Source organism: Strigops habroptila, chromosome 4 (assembly GCF_004027225.2).
Source record: "Strigops habroptila isolate Jane chromosome 4, bStrHab1.2.pri, whole genome shotgun sequence".
In the NCBI taxonomy this organism is placed as follows: domain Eukaryota; kingdom Metazoa; phylum Chordata; class Aves; order Psittaciformes; family Psittacidae; genus Strigops; species Strigops habroptila.
In genome coordinates, this window is record NC_046358.1 from 55,937,730 (window position 1) to 55,949,406 (window position 11,677).

Sequence of the window (11,677 nt, forward strand, 5' to 3'; positions counted from 1 at the left end):
CTGAGAACTGAGCAAGATAATAATGTAACTACATATGCATAGCTAAATTTGAGTCAGGGATTAAAAACTTTTTTCAATTAGCAATTTGGTGAGCTCGTCCTTCCTTTGTCTAAGCACTGACCAAGTAGTATTTCTACTCTGATGCATTTTCAGAGAAGTGCTTTTATAGATGGAATTTACATGTGGGTTAATGAGGGAGAAAAAAAGATGACATACAGATAGCATACATCCAGTTTTCAAAAATCAGTTTTATCTTTAATTGTTACATTCCAAAGGGGATATATGAAAGTCATCTAGCAATCGTATACCTCTTGAGAGATAAGTACAGAATCACAGATAAAAAATACACCTAACTCCCAAGATGACAGGTGCTAGGGAAAGCATGTGCCTTACACTATCAATCCAGACAAATGCAGGAAGATTTTTATAATAAATATTTCATCATATACTAACTCCTGAGACTTTACCCATTAAAAGAAAGGGAAAAGATCTTTTTTTTTTTAAAGAGATATCATACACATACAATATATTAAGCTATTAAAGCAAAATAGAACAAAATGCCAACGCTGTCTTTATATGCACTGCATTTGAGTTTATCTACATCACAGTACTTTAAGTATGCAGCTCGAAGACTCAGTGTCCATTTAAGTTTCGTCTTAAACCTGCAAACATCACTTGACATACAAGCATCTTGAAAGTACGAGTGCAAGGAACCAAATGATGAATACAGGCAATTAGGATTTCATTCTCTGATATGAAAACTACACTGATACAAGATTCAGATTTCCCATACCTAGCATTAGTCAGCAGAAAATCCAAGTATATTTACAAAAGGTCTTTACATAAAGTGATTAGTGAGTTGCAAATAATTACTGTGTTCCCAGGTACTTTTTAACCACATAAATAGTAGAGAGAAATATACAGTTAAAAACACCATAAATCACAACTGTAAATAAGGTACCACAGTGGCAACCCAAGATATCTTAAGGTTTATTTTCTTTTCAGTTTTGTTAGTAAAAGCCATTTGAAAATTTAAAGATTTTAGCTTTTGGTTAATCTTTTAAAATTGCTTCCACTCCAGAACATTCCTTCAAAGTTCAAACACTTTATTATTTTTTTTAAATCAATAATGAACCATTCAAGAAAACCCTTCTGAATTGGCAGGATCAGGAAGACGTAAGTCAGCTCTTTCAATTAGTCCACTTTACTTCCCTGGAGTTATTTTACTGAGACACAATTAACTCAGCACAACATGACGGTCAAAGACAGATTTGCGTTGCTCTTGGACTTGTAGCTTCCAACGCTGCTGAGCGTACTCCACTTTGTTCAACACATTAGCACGGCTCCGAGAACGAGCCAGCACATCATGTGCATTTGCAAAAGGCTGGTGATCCTGGAATAGCAAAAATCATTAGTTAGATCTCAACAATTCCCCTGAGCAATAACATTAGTTGTCTTTGTTGTTACATTCCGAAGGAGGCGAGGGTTATTTTGGTTTTGGTTTGGTTTTTTAGGTAAACAAGCTGTTTCAACAAGCTGCCAGTAATAATGACCAAGCAAGTTTTTGAATAGTTAGAACTGTACTTCAATTTCTCATCCAAAGTAGCCTCCACAGGTTTCCCAAATAGGCCAAACTTCATAGTACTGTCAAACAATTATCTGCTGCCCGCAGACCTCACAGTGAGCTGCAAGATCGGAACCACAGTCTTGCATCCATTAGCAGCTGGTGGGACAGAAGCCTAGAACAGACCCAGGCACCAGGAGCCTCCTGTTATTGTCCTGAATGCACTCCACTTGAAAACTGAATTAAAGTCAGTTCTCTGCCAGCTCTTGGCCATTTACCGTCAGGTAGTTCAAGATGTTTACACACAGCTTCTATATAAAACCAACACACTCTGACGTTTACCAAACTAAACCTATTGTACTGAGCTGTCTAAAAGCACAGTGTCAATACAGCTGTTTAAGTGACAGAGCTCAACAATAACTGAGTGCTTGTTTAATATTTACTCTGTTTTCTAACAGTACCTGCAAAGCTTTATTTTCTTATAGTAAATATAACCAGATTATAAACAGTAAGAGTTAGAACTGAACTTTTTTGGCTATCAAACTGTTTTGGATAAAGTCACATTGCTATGTCAGAAAGCATCATACATTCAACGCATAATGAAAAATAACATAATTATGTCCCATATTAAATAACTTTTTGTTCCGAGCACTCCTGTAGATATAATCAATAGTGACTCCACTAGCCACAGTAACAATGGTCACAGTAACAGTTACAGTAAAAAATGAAATTGGTTAAAATAGATCCAGATTTTAAGCTAAATTCATTCTGCAGTTAACCTGAGTTCTGCCACAGGACTTCTTTCACTTCTCTACCTACTATCAGAAGATTCTAACCCAGATTTGGAGGTATTAATGTAATTCACCTAAGGTATAAAACAAAAATAATTTGTCTGAGGTACAGCATATAGTACAAGTTCATTTTATTCAAGCAGTAATCTGCTCAATCTGCTGTAAGAATGCAGACAGAAAAAGGGCCATTCAAATCCCTTCCTAAAAAAAAAAACCCAAACAAACAAACAAAAACAATACACCAACAAAACCAAAACCCCAATATCCTCCTAGAAGTGACTGGGATATCTTAAGATGTCAATACAAAGACATCTGGAATATGTCTCCATGTAATACAATACACAAGGAAGTGCAGAAACAATGGGACATAATAGCAATAGCATACCTCTGTCCAAAGAACCTTCAGACAATGTTAGCTCAAACTTGGCTAACGATCTTACATTTCTGTTGTGAAATCAAGGTAAATAAAGAAGGCACGGCTGATAAAAGCTATTATTATGCTTGATTTTGAGTACTTAGTATCCTCCCCCAACAGAACAGAAACACCTTTATAAGTCAAAATGGCTGATGTGGCTACTGTTGATGAAAAATGGTAGAACTAAAGTATATGCTTTTCCTCAGTTTACTTAGCAATTACAGTTGTCACTCCAAAACCAGAAACAACTTGGAGAAACTGAGCCCAACTCACATTAAAATCCACAGATACACAGCATAACAGACCATAGCATTTACCAGTTTTGACACCTTCAAATCTATGAAGCCACTGAAACAACAGGCAATCAGAACTAAAGGACATTTAAACAAATTTTAAAAAGTGTTGCCATCATAACTTTGTTTCACCAAGAACAAATGTATTTATCTCCTCCTATTAACTTCCTAGTTATATGAAGGAGCCATGAAAATATTCTTAACAATTTTATTGTAAGACACTAATGAAAATTTTAAGTCTTTTTGACTAGCTCTCGTTTACTTCAACAGTAATAAAGTGCTCATGTCTGCTGGTTAAGCAGACAGCAATGTTCCCGTCCCATATGCTGGTTTTGGTTTCAAAAATTCCTTCTAAGGTTACACCACACCCAAAGTGTACTTTATCAGTAAAAGCAGCGCTGCTTGAGGGCTCAATACTGAAAGTACCTTGATGCTGAGACTTCAGAATTGCTTTATTAGTTTGTGTGGTTCAGCACTGACACTTCACCACCAACCCAGATGCTGTTGTAGAAAACGTTCCTAATGGTACTTTATGGCAATGCTCTCCCAGGCGTGCAGATTCATCAGGTTCAGATGCACACAGATTCATCAGATGCAAAGCCACAGTTCATATTTTTACACTATTCCAAGTCCCCCTTCAATACACAGATGACCTGCTCCTACAAACCAGTATTCCTTATCCACACTGATCAGTTACTGAAGTGTCTCACTCTTTCCAACATAGTTTCACAAGGTCTTATAATCCTTTCTTGTAATAATTGAAGACAATTTTGTTACACTTTTATTATAAGTCAAAAACACTGTGTTGGAGATTGGAAAGGCCAGTAATGACAGGAAACTGAGTCATTAATGGACTGCTCCCTTTTTCCTCCCCCAGAAAGGCTGTTCTCATCTGTTGGGATATACTGTCACATTCTGGTTTCTGGCTGTAACACTAAGACATTATTTCAGCATCAGTCACTATTTTACTTCATTATAATAATTTCTTCTTGAATTTTAGCATTAACAAATTCAAACTGGAGCAATAGGAGATGCAATCCCTCTACTTTCTTTTATAGAGAGAAATCTAAGCTGTAAGCAATCTGCATAAATGTGATCACTAGCACGACTGCATGGATCAATAATACTTAAGAAGTTGTACTTCCTACATAGCTTACCTCCCATTCCTACTCCGCTTCTTCTCTGAGAAAATAATCTGTGTCTAGAGTTGGGATAACTGAGAGTCCTAATCTTACCACTTTCTAGCCCAGTGAAAAATGAAAGAGTGGCTTCACAGAAGTCATCACACAGCTTTCTTTTCCTCTCCCTTCAGGAAAAGCATTTACACTGCTTGCACAAAAAAAGCTGCTCATCCCAAGTAGTTACTTAACGACTAACCACCCCAATCTTTATGTTAACCTAAGTACATAAGCACTTTGGTGAACTCACCCCAATGTCTTCATCACTTTGTATGAGCTGTGAATGCCCAAAGAGACGTCTCTTCAGTATAGGTTCCACCAGTGTAAGGTACACCATGTACAGAAGAAGTAGGCCCAAAATAGACAGGTATATGATGATTGTAACCTACACAATGCAAGCACAGTTTATGTCAGAACTGTCAATACGGACATCAATACAAAGACATCTCCCCTCACAATCTCTCAGCAGGAAGCAAGGACCAAAACAAAAGTATGTGCAAAGTCTGTGATAAGCCTGTTGGTTTTGGTAGCGTCACCAGAGGACTCAAAAACCATGAATGGAGAAAAAACCATCAAACTATGACCTAACATTAAAAGAGTTTGGGGCAGATAAAATATGGCTTGAAACAATTTCTCTTGGTGAGGCCTTGCTAAAAATCTTATGATCTTATGCCATCCCTCTTAAAACAACCTGGTGTTATAAATCTCACCTCAATCAACACAACTGTTCAGTTTGGCCATTAAAGTGGGATGACAAATTTGAGGGTTCCTGCATGTTCTCCATTCTCTAGCATAGATCTGCATCCAAACAGTCACTAAGAAAAATGGGAAGGCAAAAAGAAATAACAAATTTCTACAAGACCAAAAATAGGAGCCTGTGTTACAAAAGAAAAGATGGATCACACAATCTACTCACACGAGCCTAGGGCTCAATGGCTCCAATAGGATAAAAATGTGAAGAATACAGAAACCAGTTGTTAGAGCAAACACCGACAATTTTGCTCTTTTTAGTTCGCCAATGTACAAAGAAAATTTATAGTAAGCAAGTGAGATAGCTGAATAATGAGAGGTCATCTAAAAATGATAACAAAAACGAAGTCCAAAGCTTGAAAAAAAATGGCCTAGAACGCTTTGAATTTCAGCAAGGTATAAAGCTGAATCTCAAAAGTGGGGATCTTCAGTAAAGGATCTCATGCCCACTCTTTCAGCCATAGCTTGATGCTGTTGTTACTACTCAAGATAAATTGTGAGCAACCATCATGAAAAAAAGTTAAACCTTAGGCTGCTTTAGAAAAGTTTTCCCTTTAAGAGGAGTATTTATCTAAAAGACAGACATATTTACTAATTGGTTGAAACATTTAATTTATGCCAACAAAATCACATTATTTACCTTAATTGTGACAGAGCTTCTCTCTTCGTATTTGCATTCACAACGTAAACAGTATGCTTCTACATCAGGTCCAGGGACAGGCATAGGCTCAACCACATGAAGACAATCACTGAAGACAGACAGAAAGCACCAGGTCAGTTTTGAGCTGGTTTTAGCTAACCTGTTCTACTATGCATGCAGACCCCAGCTGCATGAGCAGAGAAGCCACCTCTGCTTAAGGTCAGCTGTTCTAAATTATAGGTACCCAAGTTTAAAATAAACAAATAAATCACTACTCCACAATTATTTTACTTAAACAAAAAATTCAGCTATTGACAATCTGCTAAACAAGTTTCAAGACCTTTCTAACTAAGTACAATGTTTTCATTTTTCAGTGAAAGCATTAAAGCTGCTGGCATAAGAAGTCCAAGGATCTGAATCCCAGCCTGAATGCATCATTTGACACTGCCATCATGGATGAAAGTAAATTCCAGCTGTACACTTCTTTATTCATCATATTCAAAAGAGCCTTATTCCATCCTTCCATTATACAACGAGAGATTAACCTCTCTTTGGTGTTCACGAACAGAAGTTCTTTTTTCTTGCCATTACAAGTTACAGGCATTGGAGAAAAAGAAAAAAAAAAAAAGGCAGTCAGATGGGCTGTTTCTCTAAGCAACAACATAGTGAATAAATACCATTCAGTTTTCAGCAATGGACCCAGACGCGAAGGCATAACGTGACTTAAAAGATTATAAAATGTAAGTCAGTCCCATGCCAAAAAACATGGTTGACAATCATATGGGCACTCCATACCACAGCACTAAAGTCCAGCTGCCATAAGACAATTGCTCCCATCAATAACTTATGCCATTTTGGTCTTTTTGCTGACTCAGGTTGGTTGTTCAGAGTTCACACCCCAGAGCTCCTGCAGAGCACCAAGAGAACCAAAATCATGTTTCACCTTTATCCTCGTTAATTCAACATTAGCACAGTCAGAAGCAGATAATGAAACAGAAGCCCGAAGTGGCAGCAGCAGTTTAGGATTCAACACTCTTCCAGGCTAGATTACAATACATGGCGAGCCACCAACTCACCTCTTCTATTTTCTTTATATTTGTTTTTCACAACTACAACTATTGAGTGTAAAGTCACAGTCGCTGGAGGAGAGTGGAAGGCTTGTTTTCCCCATTTATTTGAAATTAGAATTACACTCTTTGTGGAGGAGTGCAGCATTCAAACTTCGAAATCAAATTATAATCTATGCAGTTTCTGTTCATATGATTGAAAGTTTGCATCGATATGCTGCACAAGTATGGTAGAAAGCTTGTATGCAGCTTAACTACAGCAGTACGTCTATTACTTAAATAGATCAAATATTAATACCAGCATTTTTTTTTTTCCTCCAGTTCAGTGTTTCAAGTTGCTAGGAAGCATAGGATCTATCAGAACCTTAGAATTTTGATGATGTGTTTCCTTGGACTGCAATTCCATGGCAATTTTAATGGAAAATGTAGAAAAAGCTGATCCTTTTCTAATGGATTTTCCCACTTAACTGTCTCCACATTACCACCTTCTCCTTTGCACCCACAGTAACAGCACCGAGGAAGCAGTTCTTCCAAGGCAAGCTAGGCTAGTCAGAAGGGCAGCTTCTGCACAGACAGACTTCCAGTTCATTCAGCTTGTAGACAGGGTGTCCTCCCTCCCTGCATGTCTATGACTACTACTGAAGTTGCCCTCTATACACCAGTATGTTCAAAGTACAACAAACACCAGCACTTTTGAAGTAGGTTCTTTACCCTGTAGGAGCTTATGCATCACTATGCTTGCCTAGCGCCCTGTCCATCAGGATGGGATTGCCTGAAATAGTTCCAAACTCCAGAAGGATGAACAGCTTTTATTGGTATCGAAGCACCCCAGCCCATATTGCTGTTAGCATAAGGCACTGTTTGTCAGTCTGAAGACAAAGAACTAACCACTCCAAGTGAGCATCTAAATAAGAGTATCTTGATTATATGTTATAGGTTCAACATTAAAAATTAAATTTTCATTTTATGTCTGGACAAGCCAGCAGTAAGTGGTCACTATACTGTACATAATTCATAAAGACACTAAACATTGATCTGGCTCGTCTCACAGGTAACTGGTCTATAACTGATCTAAATACCTAAAGGATGGTGCACATCAGCCAGTTCTATTCAATAAGTTACTTGCAGTGATGCAGAAGCCAAAATATAGCACTAAATTTGTCAATTTTATGGCACATAAAGTAGCAATCAAGCCTTTTAGAAGTGGCAAGAAGACATCTCTCAAACAGAAGACCAAAGCCATAAAATGTTCCCAGATGGTCACATAAGAAATTATCTCAACAAAACAAGATTTAAGATTGGAAAATAGGTTTTTGAGATACTATATCCATCAGTATCTCTCACCATAAAATTAGTCAAGCCTTGAAAGACAACTTCCCCTTCAATCCATACCAATATTGATTCAAAGGAACAGAGGGTCTTTTCTGCTAGCAAGGCTCATACTATGCAGTACTCACTGGGGAAAAAAAAAAAAAAATAAATCCATTTTCATTTGCAGAGTGGTAATGAACAATAAAACCAGTGATACTGCTACTCAGAAATGTCTGCTGCAGCTGGAATTCTCCCAGTACGTTTCATTGCTGCAACTTAATTTGTCACAGTAGAACTAATGTGGTTAATCATGTGGAACAAAAATAGTAATTTTGATTGGACAGTACATTTTATGTTTATTAGTTTAGATTGAAATCTACAGTGTTATTCCTCACAGTTCTCCTGTAAGTAATTTAATAAATCAAGGCACAGCACTACACATATCTGTATTACTAATTTTATTCCTATAATTATTTTGGTGGGCCTCCTCAGGGGCATGAAATTTTCACAATCAAGATACCAATCTGTTGCTACTCATCAGATTGAAAAGTCTTTTATAAATTCTGAATGTAACTGGAGAAGAGTCAATACATCAAGAAGTATGTCGCGTTTTTATAGGCTGACCCAAGAATCTCTGGGCACTTCCAACACCAATGCAAGTCTACAACATGTTATATTTGTAAGATTCACACAGACAATGACACTCAAGGTGAAATTACACAAGGGAGCTATGCCAATGTAACAAATCACTGTCATTGCCTTTTCTTCTCCAACCCCTCATCCCTGGCCATGCACATCAGTCCCCAGCTTGGAGTCCAATAAATGCTATAGCTGGCCTAAACAATATAATAGAGCACGCTGCTGGGGCACAGAGACATAAGACCTCCCTCTAAAAAAAATGTGTTGTTAGACAGCTCAGGCCATGTCATATAACTGCACTCTGTGGCTGCAACTCTGAGGAACAGAAACCTCCAGAAACAAGTCTCTAAATTACAGGTGGAGAAAGGAGACAGTACTCCAGAGTCCTAGTTCCATGGCTGTGCTCCCTTGCCTTTGTGCCATTTCAAATCACTGAATTCAAATTATAGCGCCCACTTCCCTTTTTCTAATTCCAAGTTTAAATAAATAACTAAACATGGAAACAAGCAAACAAAACCAGAAGACAGGGCAAAAACTATTTCAAGCCTGGTCCCTTCCTAGAGCTGGATTCTGAAGTACTTAAAAGTTCCAGTAAGTTATGAAAGAAATATAATTTCTCCTGGTACCACCAGGGGAGTCTCACATATAATCACTATGGTACCAGCCTTTTAACAATAAGACTCATAATTTTTTATGCCACACACACTCACCAGTCTTTCTGTGAAACATTTTTGTTGTAAATATGGCCCGAATGGTCTTTGTAAGGAGGGCAGATGCATTTACACCGGACATCCTCTGAATTCTGTAAAGTAAACAACATGCTTAAGACAAATTACCATCAGTAACTGTAACAGGATACAGAAAGCACTCCTCACATAGTAGCTGAAATATTTAACACAATCTACTTGCAAGTACCTTTGAACAGTCTTACCCAGGAACAAACCTTCAAAATTACTAAGCATGCAGAGCAATTTGTCAAGTAACACTATTGTTTTAGATAGCAAACGTATTCTTTACAAAAAAAAAAAAAAACCCTGGAGTTTAAGCTCACTCTTCTTTTTAAGAAAAAACATGATCAGAAGTTACTGATGTTGGTATACTTAACTATTCAACTTATGAGGACAGCTGTATAACAGACAGTGATGAGCTTATTAATTAATTTATAAAAGTAATGAAAGAATATTCACCCTTAATGGAGGTTGGCAAAGAAACCTCTGTGGATAACTTTGTCCTGCCTGGCCATAAGAGAAACAACCCTGTAAGGAAAACTACTAGAGAGACTAGTACAACCTACAGTCCTTGTCTTAAACAGCAGCAGGCTATTATATGGTAGAGAAAGAAAGTACAAAACTGGAATTCCAAACAAGGGCATAGTAAGTGCAAAGTTACAGAAACTTGTATAAGCAACTTCTAGAGAAACAAATTAACATTTGCAGAAGCAACAATGGGCACTGCAGAAAGAAGTGAGAAGAAATAACTGCTATGGACAGTGAGAAAGAAGTAGCACCCAAAATTAACATTTAGATCAGTACTGGGAACAATGGAACTTCAGGCAAAGACCACTTTGTGTAGTATATTAAAAGAATTATTTTCTTTCCCAAATTGCACAGGAACAGAAAAACCAATGGAAAGAACAGAGGTGTCCAGCAACGGGCTATGAATGAAAGCATCCTCAAATGCATACCAAATCAGAGTAACATATTTGAGTAAATAATAACACATGATAAACGTGGCTTATCTAAAGTACAAGGCAATTTCTAACAGCATTACAAGATAACGTCTCAAGAAGTATAGGTCAGTTGGAAAACCTTCCTCCACACCGAATAATCAAGTCAGTTTAACACTAAGTGGGCACAGGGCAGTTGGAAAACCCTGACTGCACTGTATAGTAAGTCACTTCTGGTCTTGCCACAGAAAACCCCAACAGCTGATTATCACTGAATAGGAGAAAGTTCAGACATGCGGGTACTTCAACAACAGGAAAGACTTGTACTATTTAGGAGACATGAAGTCCTCAGTCAGTCACAGAGAAACTAAGATTATAGTCCCAAATATTAACCGAGAAGGACCAACAGCAGAGCGTCTGCGGGCTCTCAACCCGGGCAGGGCAGCAAGAGCGGGCAGAGCCGCCGCAGGCCCGGTGAGAAGAGCTCGCTCAGACCGCGGAGCTCTGCGCTGAAGAGGTGAGACAAGGGGCTGACCCCGACCGCAGCCCGGGCAGCCGCAAGTGCAGCAGCTTCACCTCCAGCGAGGCCTTTCCAGCGAATACGCGGCCGTCGGTTGTCGTTTAGGTGGCGGCTGCACCGGGGACCACGTCAAAGCTACACAGATTGCTACAAACTTACACGGCTGGCGCAGACGCCGGCGACGCCGGGCAGCCCGGCCTCGCTCCTCCGGCTGCCCGGCCGAAACCACCGGCCCAGCCTCCACCTAAAGCAGGCCGAGGCGGCGGCGGCGGCAGGGACGGGGGGATGGAACGACCGGGGAGCACCGAGAGACCGGCGGGGCGGAGGAGGGAAGGGCCCGCTACTGGGAAGGGGAGCGGGGAATACCACCGTGACCCGTTCCCGCCCGCGCCGCTCACCTTGGCCTCAGCGCCCAGCCCCGCCAGCGCAGCCAGCGCCAGCAGCGAGCAGAGGCCGGCCCAGGCCCCGCCGCGGGCCGCCATGTCGGGCCCCGAGCGCTTATCGCCGCCGCGCTGCCGGCCCCGCAGCGCCCGCCGCCATCACTTCCGCCTTCCGCCCGCCTCACGTGAGGCGGTGTCAACCCTCGCTGCCGGCCCCCGCGGGAACGGCGCGAGCCGCAGGATGGTTCCGGGGTGAGAGCCCGGGAGGCGCTCCCCCGCCGGTCTCGGCTTGCGGACGGGGCCGTGAGGGGCTTGTCGCCACCGCAGTGACCGCTGCGCCCGCGGGCCCGAGCCGGGCGATCCCCGCCAAGCGGCACAACGGGTTGCTTGCAAGAGTAAGCAGAGGAGCCTGTTCCATGGTGCTTGCTCGGTCGCTGTGGGGTGGTTTTCCAGAGGAAAAACA

The 11,677-nt window shown here is 40.4% G+C and overlaps 1 protein-coding gene across 1 annotated transcript; it reads right to left on the reverse strand.

Moving 5' to 3' along the window:
* Positions 1-228: 228 nt before the first annotated feature.
* TMEM9B (TMEM9 domain family member B) lies at positions 229-11,437 on the reverse strand. The gene is made up of 5 exons (XM_030483461.1): positions 11,233-11,437; positions 9,359-9,450; positions 5,632-5,740; positions 4,492-4,626; positions 229-1,393 (listed from the first exon to the last, which is right to left on the reverse strand). The coding sequence occupies exons 1-5, from the start codon at positions 11,314-11,316 to the stop codon at positions 1,238-1,240; spliced, it is 576 nt and encodes a 191-aa protein (XP_030339321.1). The 5' UTR covers positions 11,317-11,437; the 3' UTR covers positions 229-1,237.
* Between the last annotated feature and the right edge of the window lie 240 nt (positions 11,438-11,677).

What these genes read in the sequence shown, in the direction of transcription:
- TMEM9B (XM_030483461.1), bottom strand. Translation starts at nt 11,316, where the DNA reads ATGGCGGCCCGCGGCGGGGCCTGGGCCGGCCTCTGCTCGCTGCTGGCG. An exon ending in GGCTGGGCGCTGAGGCCAAG is followed by an intron (nt 9,451 to 11,232) that starts GTGAGCGGCGCG and finishes TTTACTTTACAG; the next exon opens with AATTCAGAGGATGTCCGGTG. An exon ending in AATGTTTCACAGAAAGACTG is followed by an intron (nt 5,741 to 9,358) that starts GTGAGTGTGTGT and finishes GTCTGTCTTCAG; the next exon opens with TGATTGTCTTCATGTGGTTG.